The 20,056-nt window shown below is 34.6% G+C and overlaps 1 protein-coding gene across 2 annotated transcripts in view; it reads right to left on the bottom strand.

Moving 5' to 3' along the window:
• Positions 1-20,056, bottom strand: part of MAP4K3 (mitogen-activated protein kinase kinase kinase kinase 3) — a 257,922-nt gene that overhangs the window by 40,088 nt on the left and 197,778 nt on the right. For both annotated transcript variants that reach the window (XM_006882333.1, XM_006882334.1), the window contains 6 exons: positions 15,127-15,185; positions 7,080-7,118; positions 6,789-6,842; positions 5,559-5,601; positions 3,340-3,499; positions 2,230-2,342 (listed from right to left, as the gene is read on the bottom strand). In XM_006882333.1, coding sequence (XP_006882395.1) covers positions 2,230-2,342; positions 3,340-3,499; positions 5,559-5,601; positions 6,789-6,842; positions 7,080-7,118; positions 15,127-15,185 — 468 coding nt within the window. The remainder of the gene's footprint in view (positions 1-2,229; positions 2,343-3,339; positions 3,500-5,558; positions 5,602-6,788; positions 6,843-7,079; positions 7,119-15,126; positions 15,186-20,056) is intronic.

Here is a 20,056-nt window from a genome sequence, read left to right as displayed (position 1 = left end):
GTGATAATGGTTACCCATGGTACACAGTGTTTGGTGGAGCTCCCCAATTAAAACAAGCTTGGAAGCTGGAGTAGCATCCACTTCTGAAATAGCTTGCCTCTAGAAACCCTACGAACTTGGAGAAACAGTAAAAGTTATACAAGTGTTCAGGTCTCTTGTTCAGAGAGTCGCTATGGGCTGTCTATGACTTGATGGCACTTAACAACAACTGTAAGAAATGAAACTAGTGGAAAGTAGGATCTGTGGGTTTTGTGTTTTGGTTTTTTTTTTTTGCAATAACACCTAAAGCTTACTGGATGACAGCCGAGGACTGGTTTAAGTTGCAGCACACACAGGACACGCAATTAGTCGAGGAGCCTACTATCAGTTCTCAAAGGGATCATCCTAAGAATTGAGACCCAAGAGGTGAACCCTGGCAAAGGCCTGGTCCACCGCCGTGTTGCTCAAGGTTAAAAGGGCCGCCTGCAGCAGCCTGGGGCCCCAGTTATGCGCGAACTCATGCTCTTGCACGGCAGCTTAAACTCCGGTGCCATGGGCAGGTGCGGTGGAGGCTCAAAGGCAGCGCGCGGATCTGTGGTTTTTATATTTTAGTGAACACTCACTACCAAGCTACTTTTCAGATTACTCATATCATACCCATAAGCAATGCAGGAGATTTCCAACAGTCTCATATTATCAAACTGATTAATAAAAAAATGTTTGCTTGTGCTTCTCAATAATTTCCATGTCTCTGACTGCTAGGGAAGTTGAGAATCAATACAGTGTGTAACAGCAATCTATACTTGGCCTTCTGTGAGTAGTCTTTGTGCCATTAATTAATTCCCTCTGCCATCTCTTTGAGTTCTTTACATATAGTAGATCTGAACATTTCATCTGTTACTTATACTGCAAATATTTCTTCTTGGTCTTTAGACCTTATTTATAATGTGTTGACAACAGAGGTTTTATACTTTGATTCAGATATATTAATCATTGGTCAGAATATAAAAAGAATAGAAATAAAAATCCACTGAACTATGTTAAGTTTTGTTCCAACATACTAAAAATTTTTATGTACACACACCCTTAAGTCTATTTTAGGGAGCTTTGAACGCTATAAACAAACAACACTGGCTGAAAATAATTTTAAGACGTTGTATAAACTGTAATCTTCAATATATTTTGGGTATGGTTTCTCTTCTAGAACAGCCAAGGGTATATTATTTCAGAATTGAGGCTATATTTTAATCAACTAGTTCTCTAACTAGTGAAATAAGGTGATGAAACAGTAAATTTTTTTTAAAAAAGCATGCATTAAAAAACGCATATGCCTTTCAAAAGTTATTAAACTGTGTTCAAAGTCATTCTGTTTTATATCTGTGTTAACAGATTAGCAAGGCTGCCAATATTAAACTAGTAAAACACTGTCGTTACACAGTGAAGTTTCAAAAATTAAACAAATATAGTCCTAAAGTCTCACACACAATGTGCCTAACAAATGTAATTATCAAATGAGCACTATATGCACATAAGCATAGTAAGTGTATAAATGTCTCTAAAAGTTATACTAAGGATTTTTAAAAGCATTTGCTATTTTTTAAGTTCTATACTAGATGTTTTGTCATTAAAGGTAATTTTTGACAAATTTTAAAACTATTAATCTTGTAGCTCTCTGATCAAATAATATTAATATTTTCATAATTATAATTTATTCATAACGGGACTGATTATACTTCATCTTATATCCACTGGAAAATATTACTGGTTTTTCTTCCCTCTTAACATTTCTCAGTTGAGAAATTAGGTCCCTTCACCCCCCCTTCTTGTTAACTTTTTTCTAATGTGGTTCCTGAGTACCAGGAAACATATCACATTGTAATTGATAGTCAGAAGTCTGTCTTCAAAATGAAACTGCTGCTTCCTTATCTGCCAGGTCTTTCTTTCCATAACTTCTCAAGACTAGAGAGGAAAGTTCAAATCAATGAGATTAAGAAGTGATTTTATGAACAGTGACAAGAACACTGGAGTATATATATTGTATACTGAGTCACTATAAAATAAACTGATCCAAAAAATTGGAACCATAGGAAGTCATTATCCAAATTTACCATGATTAAGTACATATCCCCTCAAGATTTAAGTATCAGTATATTAATTATAAAATATACAATTGCTATAGTTTTACTAAAAGTGAAAAATAGTGCAAAAGGTAGCAAAAAAGGAGTGGCGTGTTAGAATGTAAATACCTACTGGTGTGTCTTTCTTTTCTTTCCTTGAAGAGTTTGTGCCTCTGTGTTCATTCTGATGCTGATGTAATGAGCCATCTCGTTCACCATTCAACTGGAATGAACTTACTCCATTTCCTTCAATAACACAGGTTTAAACACATTTTTTAAAGGACTGCTTTTAATTAAGAAAATTAGTAATAAAGATAATTTAAGACATTTACTAAGTTTATAAAATGAAGTAAGTTACCAAGAAAAAAAATAGAAATAAGAACTTAAACTCTAAGACATTTTCACTCTTCAGTTGGGATTGTCCAATCGGAGTATTTAGGACTGTGCTCTACAGGTTTTGACATAGAGGGAAGGGCACCGTTAACCCAAAGGCCAGGCCCCTCTGGCAGTTTGAACCCACCAGCAGCTCTGTGAGAGAAAGGCGGGCAATCCTCTTAAAACTGATGACTTCCAAAGTCTACCAGAGGGTCAGCTATGAGTTAGTTCTAACTCCACTGTTTTCAATCTGTACTTTTAAGTCAGAGTATAATAAGAAAGACGTTTTAAAATGAAGTTACTTTATTTTTCCTTTTTTTTTTTTGCATCATAAGTAAATTTAAATGCTAACAATGTTAGAAACATTGTTTCTAAATACATGTTTAAGGTACAGAAATAAAAACTAAATATTGAATTTACAATTATTTTCAGGAAAGAGGACATTTATGCTGTTCAAAAAAATACTTTTTTTTTTAAGGTATTATAGAAGAATCCTTACAGTATTAAAGTAGTAAAGTAGCAATTTCTAGTATTAAATAGGTGACAAAAACCTCAAAAACGCAACCTTAATTTCTATAAACAAAACAGAATATAAAAAGCAAAACTTATTTTCTTTGCTTATTCAGAGTTAAACTGCTATTTTTTTTCTATCTGTGATTAACGAAGGCTTCAGAAAAGGAAACTAGACATAAAATAAGGAACAATGGGCAAAATATCACAGACTGGGTCAACGGTAATCTGGTCATAAACCTCAAACAGGCAAAGAGCAGAAAAATCTCTAAGCCACTGACTTTCTTCTCTTCTCAAGGGAATGTCAAAAAAATCTCATAAATTTCTCCTTTTACATTCCTTTCCATCCCCAGATTACCTAAAACAAAAGGCTTCTGTGAGGGTAATCTGGGTGGTGGTGGTCTTGGTGGAACCTGGGACGGTTTGCCTGGGCTCTCTGACATGGGACACCTTTTGATTGTTCCTTGGTTATCATCCTCAGTAGAATGAGTTTCTTGTGGTATGAAGATAGACTTAGGCTGAAACAATACAAAAAGAACAATGATTAAACATAATTTTTTATCTTGAATAAAAATAGGAAAAGCTTTCAAACTGTTTTCAGCCGACAAGTTTCAAAGCTATGCAAATATCTAAATTAGATTTATCTTAATATTCAACTATTTCACACACATCCTAAAAAACGCAAACGCAAATTATTTGTTTCTCATTTGCTTCTGTGCTCCCTCCCACCCAAAGTCTCTACCACTTTGTGTAAGCATGTATGTGCGTGCATGTGTGCACATTTTAACAATCACTCCCACTCATATTTACTGAGTTAGAAAAATTATTATAGTCTTTCTGATATCTTCCAGCTTAAAACAATTTTTAAACATTCAAATGAAACAATTCACCCTGAAATTCAGAGTTGAATTTTTTTCAGATTGAACTAAAAACAATGTTTAGAATCATTACTTTTTATTTAAAAATGACTTGTTATTAAAATAGAATTACTATTTCAAAGCCCTGGAAGAAAAACCTGCATAAGTGAATATTTATTTCCTCTACACTGTCTTTTTTAGATGACTCGATAGTAATGCTTAATCTTTAAATTAGGAGTAGGGGAAAGTACCCCTTAAAATTTTATCCTATGTTGCTAGGAGAAGCTATTTCTTGGTTAGGAACATCATGCTTGGAAAGTGGAGGAACAGTGAAGGAGAGGCAGACCCTCCACAAGATGGACTGATGCAGTGACTGCAGCAATGAGCTTAAGTGTATCAGAGACTGTTCCGGGATAAGACAGGTTTGAGGTCTGTTGTTGATAGGGTTGCTATGAACATGAGTTGTCCTGGACTTGATAGCATCTAACAAAACTGGCACATGGTGCTGGGGTTTATTGGTGAAAACAACTTCATAATACATTAACTTACTTTGCTAATGAGGATGGGTGGGAATATGCAAATAGGGTGTGTAAGCCTATCCAAAACAGGACTGGCTAATCTCACCAATCCACAAAGCGACTGGCCAGTGTCTCCACTATATTGAGTGGATCCAGTAGCAGAACTGAAGGAACCTCACGACCAGAAAAGAGCAACAAGACAAAGCAAACTAGAGACTCTAGTGCCAGTGAGACTAGGGCTGACAGGAGCAGTAGCCACAGCAGAGAATCAAGAGGCCTAACATGAGGTGGCACAGATCCTGGGACCGCTATGCGATGGAGCCTTTTGCCCAAGGTTGCTGAAAGACTAGGGAGGCATGAGTCATATAGTCGACAGGACTGAGAACTTCCTAACACTGTCCTAAAGCCAGGAGGCTCAAGGCTGAAGTGTGTGTGAGCACACTTCTGAAGACGTCCTGACTGAATTCTGCTATTAACCTTGATTCTAACCTTCTGAATTCTACAATATTGTTCTGTGTGGTCTGTGACCTACTGCACTGGATTTTGGACTCAGTAAAGCAGTAAGATTGGTATTAAGATGTGTAAAAAGAGGTACAAGAGAAAGCATGGGGGAACATGTCTGACCTCATGAAAATTAGTTTTGTGCTGTTGATGCTGTTGACAGAAGAGTGCCCCTCTGCTGAACTTGTAAAGGTCAGATATGGCTGCCTGCACGTGGCCCTTGCTCTTGTTTCTAGTATCTCAATAACTGCATATTATCATCTAAATTAACTAATCATGATAAAACTATCATGAGAAGGACTTTTTAAAAAAAATTAGAAACTATTATCTCATTTTGTACTTTCATTTAAAAAGTACCATCATCTGAAATTTAAACTTCTGTGTTGATAAAAATATTCCCATACCTATTTTGAGAAAAAAGTATTTTAAAACATGTTCATGTTTTAAAATCTAAGTTAAATAATACTATTGAAATAATCACTTACAGTGCACAAATCTGTAGAATCTTTTAGAATGACAAACTAAGTAATTAAAGAAAAATAATCACAGCATTTACGATGGTAACATTATAATGTTTTTTTGAAAAGAAGTTAGTGAATAACTATTAATAAAAATTCAAGTGGCTCAATCACACCCACCCAAACACAGATATCTAGAATCCAAATATATATATATCTCGCGCCCTCCCCCCCATTATCTACCTTTGGTGGCAAAGGAGGTGGAACTTTTGCTTTCATGGTTGAACTAAAAACACAAAAGTTTAGAATTAGGACTCTTTATTTTAAACATTAATTATTAAACTATATTATTTCAAAACAAAAGCTGAATGCATTATTTTTTCTATAAAATTTCAAAGTTTTCCAAAATATTTTCTGAAATATTTCAAATCTGGTAAACTGAAGAGAGATCTCTGAATTATAATGGGAAGGTATACTTTCTTGGTTTTAAATATTAACCTATTAATTACAACTAAGAAAGATAATCACTTAATTCTTGTTTATGTCTTTGAAAGGTAATAAACAATTTGTTTATGGAAAAAACCTTAAAAAATAACATTGTATACAATGTATCACATTAAAAAAAATCTCAAACAAGCCAAAAAACCCCACATCACAGCATAAGATTAATTTTTTTAATATAAATTTTTTATGAAGCTCATCCAAAATAATGACCTAGCTACCATTTTGTCACTGAAGCCAAGATGCAATATAATTTACAATTAGTTTTTAGAAGTAGAATAAATTAAAAGGTGATTAAATACAAAGATTCCAAATGAGGAAATCAAAGCCCAGAGAGGTAAAAATACACAATGTGGTGGAAAGAAAAACCTATGTCTGCAAATGCTGGTCACATGCTAAAAAAAAAAAAATTAAAAAAGTACTAATGCATGCATAATTGAAAAGAACGCGTTCGTTAAACAGAAACATTTATATTCAAATGTGATTAAAGAAAACGTAATCAACCATATAATAAGCCACTTTGTAGTCCCAGCAACACTACCAATTACTAATTTACAACACTGAATTACAAGGAAAATTTGCTGTCTTTGTTAATCCTTATATAATTCATTTATTAGTAGGTTCTTTTCCCACCCACAGTTCTTTATTATCTAAGGAAAAGGGAGCCCTGGTGGCTTAATGGTAAGAAGCTGCGCTACAATCCTGAAGGCATGTGGCTCAAATCCACCATCTGCTCCTTGAGAGAAAGATGAAAGATCTCTTTCCATGCAATTAATTGCTTGAGAAAACCTGCTGCAGGGTCAGCTATGGATTAATTCTGACTCGATGGCATATAACAACAGACTAAAGAAACAGTGGCAGAATATACAGTATTATTATATTATGCAAACAAATTCCGATATAATTTCACAGCTAAAATAACAGCATTTGCCTTTACTAGAAACAGAAGTGAAAATAAACTCCAGAACTTACTGTTTAGACTCATCGTCATCCCCTTCATCATCTTCTAAATGTGCCACATGTCCTCTTGGGGGGAAAAAAGGTATTATTAAACAGACTTTATCCAAACAGCCCAAGAAATTTTACAAAATGAAGAAATGCCTATTTTAAGATATATTTCACTTCCTTCTACATCTTTGTAGTACAGCTCAGAATTTGTAAAACATTAACAATGCAACAAGTTAAAGTATATGACAGGAGAGAGCTACTGACATTATTCATCTGTGACCAAGTATTTTAAGAATAATTTAACATTAAAATTACCGCTGATGTAATTCTTCTTCAACAGACTTCAGGAGACTCCTTTTAAGAGCAAGGAAAACAACAATAATAAAAAATTAAATAGATAAGCAAAAGAACATCAAGTATTCATTTTCATTCCTTTAACCTTACGCATACATTTGAAATAATTAATCTCTGAAGTTTGAACTACGACATTCTATTTAATGAGCTATCTGCATTTTCTATAGCTAGTATGTATTTTAAATGAACAAAATAAACCCTAATGTTTATTGATTTAAACAAAAGACAACCCACTATGAAATGCCACAAGAGAATTGACAAAACAATAATTATAAGGTCATAGCCAGGGGGTTCTAGGATCCAAATTTCACCCAAAACATTTTACCTGACATGTGAAAATATGTTTTCTATTTCTTAAACTAAGGAAGGTGACACACTTTAAAAAAAAAAAAAGAAAAAGAAAGAAATTCATGCTCTCAGGCAATCCTACAAAATGAAGCTCAACAACTGGACCTCTCTGCAAAGCATGCATGCATGTGATGTGAATACATGAATGTAGTAGCACTTTGATTTCACAGACGACACTCACTTACCTCAAAGTATTTGTTCTCCAGTGGTGTACTGGCAAACACATTTACACTTTTGGGAGACTAAGCCTGTATCAGACCAGGTGCGAGGATTTTACCATTAGGAACAATGTATAAAAAAATTTTGATTTTTCAGGAATGTAAGAAAGAACGCATGGTATTCCTATAGTTCCCTCATTTTTCACTGCAAGTTCATGTGTTGTAATTTCTTTCTTATATTTTCAAACAAAAACTTAAATAGCTTTCTTAACACTAATGAGATGGAGAAAAAGAGAGTTACTAAGAAATGATGGTGGAAGTGATCCAGAAAAAGAAAATGTACTAGCCTCAAAAGTTATAGGTAGCATAATAATTTCCTTCCAGTATACCTTAGGAAAAACTAACCTGATTCTATCAAATATAAAACAGAAAAAATAAAAGGTATGCTTATCTGCAACAAATAATTAAGATTTTATCTACCAAAGTTGACTTAATAACTTGAATTCTGAATGACAAAATGATAAATGACATAGGAAAATATCTCTTTATTGAACAGGTCCTGTTTTGATAGAAAAACTGAGGCTCCAAACTCAAATCTTTATTTGTAAAGGAAGGTAGTATAGTCAAATGGCAGGCTCTGAAGCAAAGACTGCTGGAAATGGAATCCTGCCTTTATATCAGTGTAAGCTATGGAAAATTAATCTGTAGATCTCTATGGTTTGGTTTCATATCCGTAAAACAGGGATTACAACAATATTTATACCCAAGTGTTTGTGTGAAGATACAACAAACTAATGCAGGCAAATTGCTTAGAAGAATTAGAACAGTTAGTGCTCAAACGGCATTTTCTATATTAACTCAGGCACAGTCTACAGAGCTGTACTGGTAATTCAAAGGCCTCTTTGTTGTTCAAATCTACCAGTGACTCAGAGGGAGAAGGGTGGGCAATGTCCTTTGTGCAATTTACAATCTCTGAAAACAAGCTGGAGGGTCAGATATGAATCAGTTTCGTCTTGACAACAATGAATTGAGTGGATATTATTGATTAAGCAGCATTTTGTGAATTAGGAATTCGCAAAGTGTAGTCTAAGAACTCTGAGGGTCCATGACAGCCCTGCTGGGTAGAGATGGCAAGGCCAAAACTATTTTAATAATACCAGGGCATTTACCTTACTTACATCCACTTTCTCGTGAGTATAACTGAGAACGTGCAAATAAAATAAAGCCACTTCTTAAAAGAATAAGGTACTTTATATGAAAAATGTTCTATTTTAGAAGTAAAAAAATTTGCTAGTGGACTCAAAAAAACATGCTATTTATGGTATTTTAATCAGTATATTATTGTTTTTAAATAAATAAAGCAGTATTTTAAAATTTCTCAGTTAAGTTTCCAATATAATAAATTCTGACACTTACAATCCATATAAATAGAAGCTCTCTGGTGTCCTTAACAATGGTTAACACTGTAAAGGATTCTGAGACCCAAAATACGATCATAAACAGCACTGTATATTGTCTTAGGAGAAAGGAAATAATGGTTTTCATGTATCAAACAATGTTTTTGAGACATTTTTTTTCTCTAGAGGAATATTAGTATTTCTTTCCTGAGAAATATTAATATTTGAAAATATGTAGGGGGGAAATTTAAAATGCAGATTTATTCCCAGATCCCATCTTTAACAGAATTCATATGGCATTCCACTCTTTTAAAAAGGAACTTCGTGAAAATGTTGGGCTTTCTAATATCAGAGAGTGTGTGAGAGACTATGGAGCAGCACTAGTTCGTAGTCTTGAGACCTATGCATGTTTTTTGTTTAATACTGAAAAACTCCTACTATATGTAAAGATAGGTGCAGATACCATAAAATCTTAAAGAAAATGAAAATAATGCTTTGCTTTTTTTAGGCTTTATAAAAGGAAATAAAGAGGAAACATGGTTAAATTTGGCTAAACATGGCTAAAACATTTGTCTACTGAGAATACTGTCATTTGAGAGCACTGGAGAAAAATAAATCCTGATTTATTCCTCAAGATCCTATTCTAGATCCACAAGACAGAAGCTCTGTCTCCTTCCTCAATCTGAGAGGGCACCAAGCCCAAGAGCCACATCAAGGGATACCAAGTGTTTAGGCATGACCACCACAGCCAGGGACATACGTACACACAAGCAAACACACACACGACGGAACAGACATGCAGAGGTCCTATCCTGTATTAATAATAAAAATCTTTATTTGCTAGTCCACAGATTCTTCTCTATGGAACATTAAGGAAGTAATAAACAAAATAGAAATTGTCAAATCAACTGAAAATTTAGAAGATTTTGATGAAATTATTAAAAATAGAAGATTAAACTGTTGTGTTGTTAAATTATTAAAAATGTACAAAGATTTAAAGGGAATTTCTTCAACATAGTAAAAAGTATATACACAAACCAGAGAGCCAACATTATTCTCAGTGGAGAGAGATTAAAGGCATTTCTGTTGAGAACAGAACTAGGCAAGGATGCCCATTATCACCTCTCCTATTCAATATTGTATTGGAAGTCTTAGCAACAGCAGTAACACAAAAGAAGGAAATAAAAGGTATCCAAATTGGCAAAGAGGAGGTAAATTATCTCTCTATGGAGATGATGTGATAGTTTACTTAGAAAACCCTAAAGACACAGCAAGAAAACTACTGGACATAGTTGACCAATTCAGCAAAGTGGCAGGATACAAGATCAAGATACAAAAATCAAATGGATTTCTCTACAGTGACAAAGAGAATACAGAACTGGAGCTGAGAAAAACAACACCCTTCACAATAGCTAATCACAAGATTAAATACTTAGGAGTAAGCCTAACCAGAAGCCCAAAGGATCTGCTTAAAGCAAATTACAAAACATTATTACAAGAAACAAAGAGACCTAGAGAAGTGGAAGAATAACCTTTGTTCATGGATAGGAAGACTCAATATTGGGAAAATGATAATACTACCAAAGGCAATTTACATGTTCAATGCAATCCCAATATAAATACCAATTCCATTCTTCAATGAGATGGAAAAGGCAATCTCCAATTTCATTTGGAATGGAAAAAGGTCCAGAATAAACAAAGCATTCCTTAAAAAGAGAAACACTGATTTAAAATCCTACTACACTGCCGTGGTGGTTAAGATAGCATGGTACTGGTACAATGACAGACACGTAGATCAATAGAATAGACTTGAGAATCCAGAAATCAGCCCATCTACCTATGGTCAACTGATTTTTGACAAGGAGATGAAATCAGTCAAGTGGGGAAACAATAGCCTTTTTAACAAATGGTGTTGGCAAAATTAGAAAACTATCTGCAGAAAACTCAAGCAAAATCCGTACCTCACTCCATACACAAAAACCAATTCAAAGTGGATTATGGACCTAAGACTAAACTCAAGGACTATAAACTTCATTAAAGAAAAGCTTGAAAGAACTTGAGAAGTCCTAATCCACAACATAAACAGTTTTCCAAGCATCCTGGAAAATCTACAGCCAGGAGAGGATAAAAATAGATGAATGAGACCTTCTAAAAATTAAATTGCTATGCACAACCAAAAACTGCTCCAAGAGGGTAAAGAGTGAAGCCACATCTAGAATTTATAAAAAACTTGAGCACCACAAGATAAAGGTAAATAAATCAATTAAAAAATGGGTACAGACTATGAACAGACAATTCACCAAAGAAGACATTCAGATGGCAAACAAATACAGGAAGAAATGTTCAAAATCCATAGCCCTAAGAGAGATGCAAATCAAAACAACTATGAGATATCATCTCACTCTAGTAAGACTAGCAAAATTTAGCAGAACAGCAAACATCAGATGCTGGCGAGGTTGTGGAGAAACTGGAATTTTTATTCATTGGTGGTGGGAGTGTAAAATGGTGCAACGACTATGGAAGGCTGTATGGCACTTTCTCAAAAAGTTACAAATAAGAGATATCATTTAACCCAGCAATTCCACTAGGGGGAATTTACCCTAACTAAAGAAATCATAACTGTCACCCAAGCAGATATATGCACAGCCACATTTACTGCGGCCTTGTTCGCAATAGCAAAGAGCTGGAAACAAACCAAGTGACCATCAACAAATGAATGGATACAGAAGCGCTGGTATATTCACACATAGGAATACTATGTAGCATTGAAAAACAAGGAACACGTGAAATATTATGCAAAATGGATGACAGTGGAGACATTATACTGAGTGAAATATCTCAGTCACAATAGACAAATATTGCATAGGGCCACAGTTGTAAAACGGGGACTGACATCAGGGTTGAGGGAAGACAGAAAAGGAGGGGAGGAATGATGTATATTGCACTGAAATAGATGAGGGAGAAAAATATTTAAACAGGATATATGAATCCATATTCTTGTCATTACTGAAGTCCAGAGTGAAGGCTGCATAGTGGAGTGGACTTGGAGGAGAGGGATTGCATAACAATGGAAGAGTTTTTCTTTCTTTTCCAGGGGAAGAGTGAACTGGGGGGATGGGATGAGCAGGGAGAAAAGTTCAACAATGAATTACTGGAAACCCTAAGTCTCTGTAAACTTTCATTAAAATTAACTATAAAAAAGTATAAAGATTTAACTGACAAAAAAAAAATCAAACAAAATCACTAAATACTTGAAGCATCTCTGTAAATTAAGGAACTTGTGCTTCTGGTTACTAAAATCTTTCAAAATGGCTCTGTACATACTTCTCTGAAAAATACTTAAAAATGAAACAGAACAACAAAAAATCCCTTCTTTCTCTAATACTCTCAAGCACTGCATTTATTGGCAATGTTTACTTGCTCACATAGCAGCCACTTACTAGTTTTCCTATATTCACAGCAGTTACTGAGTTACTGTGTAAAAAGCTGCATAGTAACAACTATGAATCTGAAAACTAGTTAATTGTCTTGCTAAATCCTCTGACTCTGCTTCACAAAGGAACCCTATGAACAGCAGAATTCGAAGATGCTGAGGTCATCCATTATCTTCACAACCATCACGATGATTAAGCACAATGGACAATGCTAAATACAAAGTGTATTTAATGCTTTATAATAGTTATTCCATTTCACTCTTAGAATCCTGTAAGATAACAATGAAAAACCTACTTCTGTTAAGTCAGAAATGATTCATAGCTGACCTCCTACCAGCAGGTTTTCAGAGGCTACAAATCACTCCGGAAAATACTGTCCATCTTTCTCCCAAGGAGCAACTGGTGAATTTGAACTGCCAGCCTATGGGGTGGCAGAGCAAATCTTTATCTCTGGCAGGTGTCCAGAGGAGAGAAATACTATTAAAATTCCCACTTTACAGGAGAAAACAAAGGCAAATTCTCATTCGTATAGTTTATAAGAAGACTAAGTAAGTTCTCTGTGGAACAGAATACTCAGTACTTTAAAAATTTAGAAGACAACTAAAGTTGCTTTCCACCAGAAACAAAACAAAAACCACCACCAGCACCACCACAGCAAGCCTACATAATTAATTAGACAGTTCATGCATGGTCTGGAATAGGTAGAAACCCACAAATGGAAATCTGTCTGCCTGATCACCTATGGAGAAAGCAGGAAATCCTGTGAGTTTTAAAACACTGTCTAACATGAGAGTAAAGCAGACATATCAATACAGTAAAATAAGTGCTACATCCATGCTCATGTCACATGTATGTATATACCTGTACATGAAAAGCCCAAGTCAAACTTTTGGCCAACCTACCTTCCCAGTGATTCGTTATACAGAATACAGTTCCTTAAGCAGGAATCCAATTAATCAAAAAATGAAGGGTGGGTAAATTATTAACATCTTACCTAGCCAAAGTAAATATATACTATGAAAATGACTAACAGTCAGAAATCAAACAATTGGAATCTAACTTAGGAATTCCTGCGAAATATTTAGTGATGGATTATATTTTCCTACATTTTTAAGAAGCAAATAATTTAAAAAATAGATTTAAAATAAACACAATGGGTAAATTAACTAATTTTATCAAATTATTCAGAGTCTTTTAAAGGAAGCAAAAATTTGCAATGCCACGGTCTTTAAAACTAGCGGGCTCCTATTTAGCACTTTTTATTTGATAATTCATCAAGAGATAAATTTCCCTTCCTAATTATACCAATCATGCTCCTTTGCACTGAGTATTTCTTCTTCATAGACTGTCCTTAGCCTGTAATGACATCTGACTGCCCTACTTAAAATTGCAAGCTTCTCTTATCCCCTTCCCTACTTTATTTGTCTTAACAGCATTCACCACTATCTAACAAAAGCTTTCTATTCTCTCTTTGCTTCTGCCAAGGCATCTGATACTTTAATGAGAGAATATTTGAGCCTCAGTAATGAATATGTCTATAGTATTGTTAGTTATACTTAGTACTGGAAGGAGTGGCATCCACTTCCTGAATAACCTGCCTCTGGAAACTCTATGATCTTTGTTAAATGTCTATAGTTGTAGATGGGCTTCAGGCCTTTTGTTCACAGGGTGGTTATGAGTTCTGCTTGACTTGAAGGCAATCAACAACAACAACAATCTGCAAGTAAGGCTGAACTATAAATTTCAAACACTTGTTATTTAGATAAAATTTCATTTCCTACTATGGAAATTTTTCTACTTTAGAAAGCATAATTAAGGTTAATTAAAAACCTCATAATATAAAACTGAAGTCCATATTAAATGAAAACTAATGCATTTTTCTAGACTATTTAAATTTCTAAATGCATTTAAAGGTTCTTGTCAATGGGGTGGAAAAGACAGTGTAGTGGAATAAAAAAATTAAACTTTTAACTTTATAAAATACAGAAAACTCTAACAATGAAAATTTTACTTTGAAAACTTTCAGTTGTTCTGGTTATTAATCCATATCATCACTAGGAGATTTTGCCAATTAAAAGAACACCCCTTATAAATTAGCTTTAAAAAACAGTGAATATTTATCCATGATCCTTGAGTTCAGAGTATATACGGAATAGCATAATCCTATGCCCTATAACTTACTAACTTAAATTTGTATAGCTTGTAAATGATTAAAAAAAAAATCTATGGGGCTCCTACCACTAATACAGTGTTTGATGTAGACCATTAATTAGATAATTGTTGAATTAGTTTCTTGCTTGAATTAGTAACTTTCAGACATCACACACCCATTTAACTCTTACATACTTTGTAAAAGATTGACCAAAGTTCAGTGAAGAATAAAACAGGTCATCTTTACAATTAAATCTGTAACATGTATTTATCTTCAGACGGAATTTACTAGATTTTCTTTAACGAGTCAGGTCTACAAAGTTTAAATATAAAAATTTAAATTGATCCACCATTATGGCATTTAACTAAATGATTAACAATGCAGCAATGAAAACAGTTAAAACTACATTACTGAACTTATCTACCAATACAATGTAATTTATTAGTTTAAATAATAAAATAGTATTAAAATCGGCTTAATTATTAAGTTGAAATTTAATTTTAAAAGAAGTTTACTTACTTGTTTGCACCTAAAAAGTAACTACTTTGGTGTCCTTGTCCATATTCAAATTGCAGATCCTAATAACATCAAAGAAAATATTTAGTAATATGGCAGCACATGACAAAAAATAATACATTATGCAATTTTTAAAAGAGAAATTTCAGACACTAAATAAATCTGTATTGCTCTAAGTTCTTAAAAAGAAGGCATGATAGGACTTCAACAATAAAAGTTTTTTATAAGTTTGTGGTTTAACTTAATTTTTATTTAGGTTCAATATTTTCATGGAATATGTTCAAATAATATATACAAGTTTCTGTGTGGTTGCTGCTAATATAACTAGTACACAAATTCATTTTTAAAAAGAAAAGGTCAAAGATGACATTTACTCTCAAGTTATAATGAAATAAAAATGATTAGAGAATCAACAAAAAACTTGGTTTGACTTGGTATATGGGATCTGAAATAATTTATAAAAATATACACACACACACACAAAAACCCCAAATTCATGTATATATATGGTTGTTTCATGTAGGAAATAATTTTTAAAGATATACAAAAGGGCATTATTGTAAGTAAACTATACATGTGAGCTTATACAAGATGACAAGTTGTGCTGAAGGACATTTAAGAATTTTTTTTTGGCTACTAGCTAGCCAAAGTTCAAACTGAGTGTTATTAAGCCCTTCCTCACTATTTCTAATGAATGCTGCAAGGCAGTAGACTGTTATGGATTAAGGCATAAAGAGATGAACAATATAAATGCTATATATGCAAAAAACTAGAAATCCAATGAGTAACTCTCCAGAAACCATGCAAAGTACAAAGTCAAGTTGCCTTTTATTTCTTTTTCAAGTTGGTCTGTTTCAAGGAGATTAATGTTTTGAATGAATTTTATCTTCAAAAGAATATACTCCTTTAAAAGGTTTGGATTTCTATAAAGCATTGCTAGATAAATGATCAGAATTTAATGCAAAAGTTACTTCACTGGAGAAGCCTTTCAAGACTGTCCCAGACAGACAGTTGTGGACTCTTCCGTGTCTCTATAGCATTTAATGCAAATTTATCCTTTAGTATCTACACTGCATTTAAAGCAATCTATTTGCAAGTCTGTAAAAATAATAGGCAATAAAGGGAAAAAATAATATTAACTAGATGGTTAAAAGCTACTCAAGGAAAGGAAAATGGTCAAATCAATCTTACTTTGCTATAGTCCAGGGTCTAGCATTCTATATAATATACATAAACTAGACTCTAAACAAGAGACAGCTCTGGTGGTTAAGTGGTAAGGACCTGAGGTACCAATTCAAAGGCAAGTGGTTCAAACCCACCAGCTGCTCTGTAGCAATCTCTTCCCATGTAACTTACTGCCTCTGAAAACCTGCCATGAGTCAGTTCAGACTGGTTGGTACATAACAACAACAACAAATATTAAATGTTATTTGCTCCTTTTTCTGTCAACAGATAACTAATACTTTAGCCTAGCTAAGATAGAAAATATAACTAAAAATAATTCAAATATAATTAAAAAATATAATTCAAAAACATCACAGGCAAGAATTTAAGAATTCTAAGCAATACATTTTATCCTAAGGTGAAGAGCACTTTAAAAGTTAAAATGCTCCAAGATCTATCCTCCTTCCTGCAAAAAACTGGTAATTTTTATTTAGATAAGGCTCAGTTTGGTATTACATATTTTTAATTTGCTATGAATAATAATAAATTGTTACCACTGTAACAGAAAAGGAAATAACAAAACAAAACACTGGTCAACTGTCACATCTCACATGAAATTCTAGTAAAAGGGCATCTGTTCTCTTTAACCTAAAATGGTATCTTTTTGTTGGGAAAAAAATCATTGTAGAAGACTGCTACAGCACAACTTTTATAATGAACAGTATGACTTGCAAGAACCCTGTCAAAGAGTTCCAAAGCAGGGTAACTCCTGACACAGCACAGAGAGCTGCCTCACAAGGTTTCCAAGGCTGTTGTCATCACAGAGAGGCAGGCCCTGGCGATGCAGTGGTCAGATGCTCATCTAACAGAAAGGCTTGCAGTGGCAGTGGCACGTTTCAGGAGGAAGAGGTGGCAGGCCTTGGAAATGCTAAGGGGCAGTTCTACTTTGCCCTCCAGGGTTGCCATGGGTCAGAAAGCTCTCCACAGCAATGAGTACTGGGGACAGGTCTTTGCAGAAGCAGACTGCTACATCTTTCTTCTGCAGAGTGGCTTGGGGCATATGAACCACCAATGCTTTGGTTATCAGTTGAGCACTTAACAAACTGTGCCACCAGGGCTCCTTGAGTCAATATACTAAGTTTGCCTTCTATAGCTATAGAAACAGGGCTCTCTACAGAAATGGAGCTGCCGCTCTAGATGAGATACTCTTAAATCCCAAATCAAATGGCAGTTTCTAAAAGCACATCACTGTGCAGAGCGGCCATGGCTTCTGTCAGTAGAGACACAGATGTGCCAAAGTAAAGGCCACTCATCTGACTCAAGTCACACAGCTCGTTGGTAACAGTATTTTTTTGCTTTAATTGAGAGGACCAATATATTTAGAAAGACACAGCATGGTCTAGACTTACTAAAAGACTATTTTAGCAGAAAATGGAGCCCAGGTTTCAATATAGCTGAGACAGGAGAAAGCTGTAAATAAATTCAAGTCTCACCCCATACCAAGACTACTGGGAAAGCTAAAACTGGGAGTGGCTTATTTTTTATTTCCAATGCCTTGTCTCTAAACCAAGTTGTGTTTCAGCAACCAAAGAACAAAACTAATGTGTTACACACATCATCAATAAAACACTAAATCCTCTTTACAAGTGTTCAAGCTTATTAAATTCAATGACTATTTATTATCAAATACCTTTCTAACAAGGAAAAGTCATCAAGCAACGAATAAAAGAAACAGCAAAGTGAAAACAGGGCACTGGTAGTAGTAACCATTCACACAGCTTTAGAGCTGTGAAAGACTGATTTAAAATGTTCCAGGTAATTTGGGAGTTTGTCTGAATTAGAAAGCACTACCAAAATTATGCTTGGAAAAGCACTTCAATACTAGATGGTCATATGATATGGCCATCAACTAAAAGCTAAGTGAAAGCACATTTGAAGATAGCAGGAAAGAGAAAAAAGTTAGTATGTTACTCATGCATCAACTTATTAATAAATCACAATGTTTACCCAGTTAAGAAAAAATAAGTGGCAACAGCCTAGTACAGATTCAACACAAAGACTCAAACAAAAATTCAAATGGTTATCCCAACATATTAAAGTTTTGGGGTCAGAGACTTCCAACTGCACTGGTTCATTCTAATAGAGTTTTTGGGTCACAGTTCCAACTATACTGCTAATAAAATGAACAAAGCAAGTAAAGAGGAAATTACGTACAGTCAAGAAAAACCCTAAAAGTTTTCATTAAATCATGTCAGGAATTATAAAATCCTTGGCCTAATGGGTAAAAAGGTGCTCTGACAATCCAAAAGCAATCAGTTCAAATCCACCAGCTTCTCCACGGGGAAAAGATGGGCAATATCCTCCTGTACAATTTGCAGTTGCTGAAAATGCACAGTGGGATCAGCTATGAGTCACTTCTGACTCAATGACAGTGAACTGATTATCTGAAAAAAGAGCAATATGATCAATATAGCTTTCACAATTGCTAAAACACCACCAAAGGAGGAAAAATGCTTTGGCACTCTAAGCAGGAACCAACATAAAATCTGAAAGAGGAACACCATGGTCGATACAGGGTTAGCATAAAGAGGAAGATCCTTAAAGAGATGACAGGACATAGTGGCTGCACAGTGAGTTCAAGTGCAGCAATGATTCTGAGGATAAAAAGTCAGATCAAGCAGTGTTTCCTATTTTTATATGTAAGGCTGCGGTGAGTAAAAAATGAACTGACAGCATCTAACTGCTACAATACATGAGCAGGCTGTCTGGTCTTTTCTCTTCAGGGCTGCGGTGGGAGAAGCCTCTCGACAGTTTGGAACACAGACTTCTCAGTTAGAAGCTTGGCACTTAACAACTGTGGCACCATCTCACTAAGAAAATTTTTACTCCACAAATCACCATTTTCTTAAACCATTTGATCTCATTTGTCCTCGGTGATGAGTGATTATCAATCCTCACACTTCCCTGGACTCTCCAGGTCACTTCTGTGACCAAAAGAGAGGAAATTCAAGTTATAAGTTCCAACACTGAAGGATTCTGTAAGTAAAATATTGAGTTATGCAAGAAGTATCAAAAGAAGATGGTAGAAAAAAACCCTCACAGTAATTGTACCAAAAAGAACTAGACAACAATGAACCATTTTAGGAAGTAGCATATGATCAAGAACCAATGGTAATGAAGGAAGAAATCCAAGCTGCGGTGCAGTATCAACAAAAAATAAACTCTAGGAATTGATGGAACACCAACTGAGACATGTTTCAGACAGAGACAGCCCTGAATATCATTTTATGCCAAGAAATGTGGAAGTCAGCTATGTGGCCAACCAGCTCAAAGAGATCTACATTTGTTTCCATCCCAGTAAAAGGTGATCCAACAGAATGTGGAAATTATGGAACAGTATCATTAATATCACATTCAAGTAAAATCTTGCACAAGAGTGAGCAGAAGTACATGGCCAATATAGTGTTGGAAAGTCAAGATAGATTCAGAAAAGGTTACAATATGGATTACATCCCAACATAAAAAAACAAAAACAAAACAAAAAACATCATAAAAAAATCTTCACTACTGGACCAATAGGCAAAATCATGACAGATGAAGACTGAAGTTGTCAACAATTTTACTTGGATCCACAATTAACATCCATGGTAGCAACTGTCAAGAAATCAAAAGATGTTTTGCATTGAGGAAATCTGCTGTTAAGGACCTCTTTAAAATACTAACGGGCAAGGATGTCAGCTTGAAGGCTCAGGTGCAGCTGATGTAATCC

The sequence above is a fragment of the Elephantulus edwardii genome, unplaced genomic scaffold, assembly GCF_000299155.1.
Source record: "Elephantulus edwardii isolate Elephantulus edwardi_28Jun2011 unplaced genomic scaffold, EleEdw1.0 scaffold00019, whole genome shotgun sequence".
Classification (NCBI taxonomy): domain Eukaryota; kingdom Metazoa; phylum Chordata; class Mammalia; order Macroscelidea; family Macroscelididae; genus Elephantulus; species Elephantulus edwardii.
This window is presented reverse-complemented; position numbering and strand designations above follow the sequence as displayed.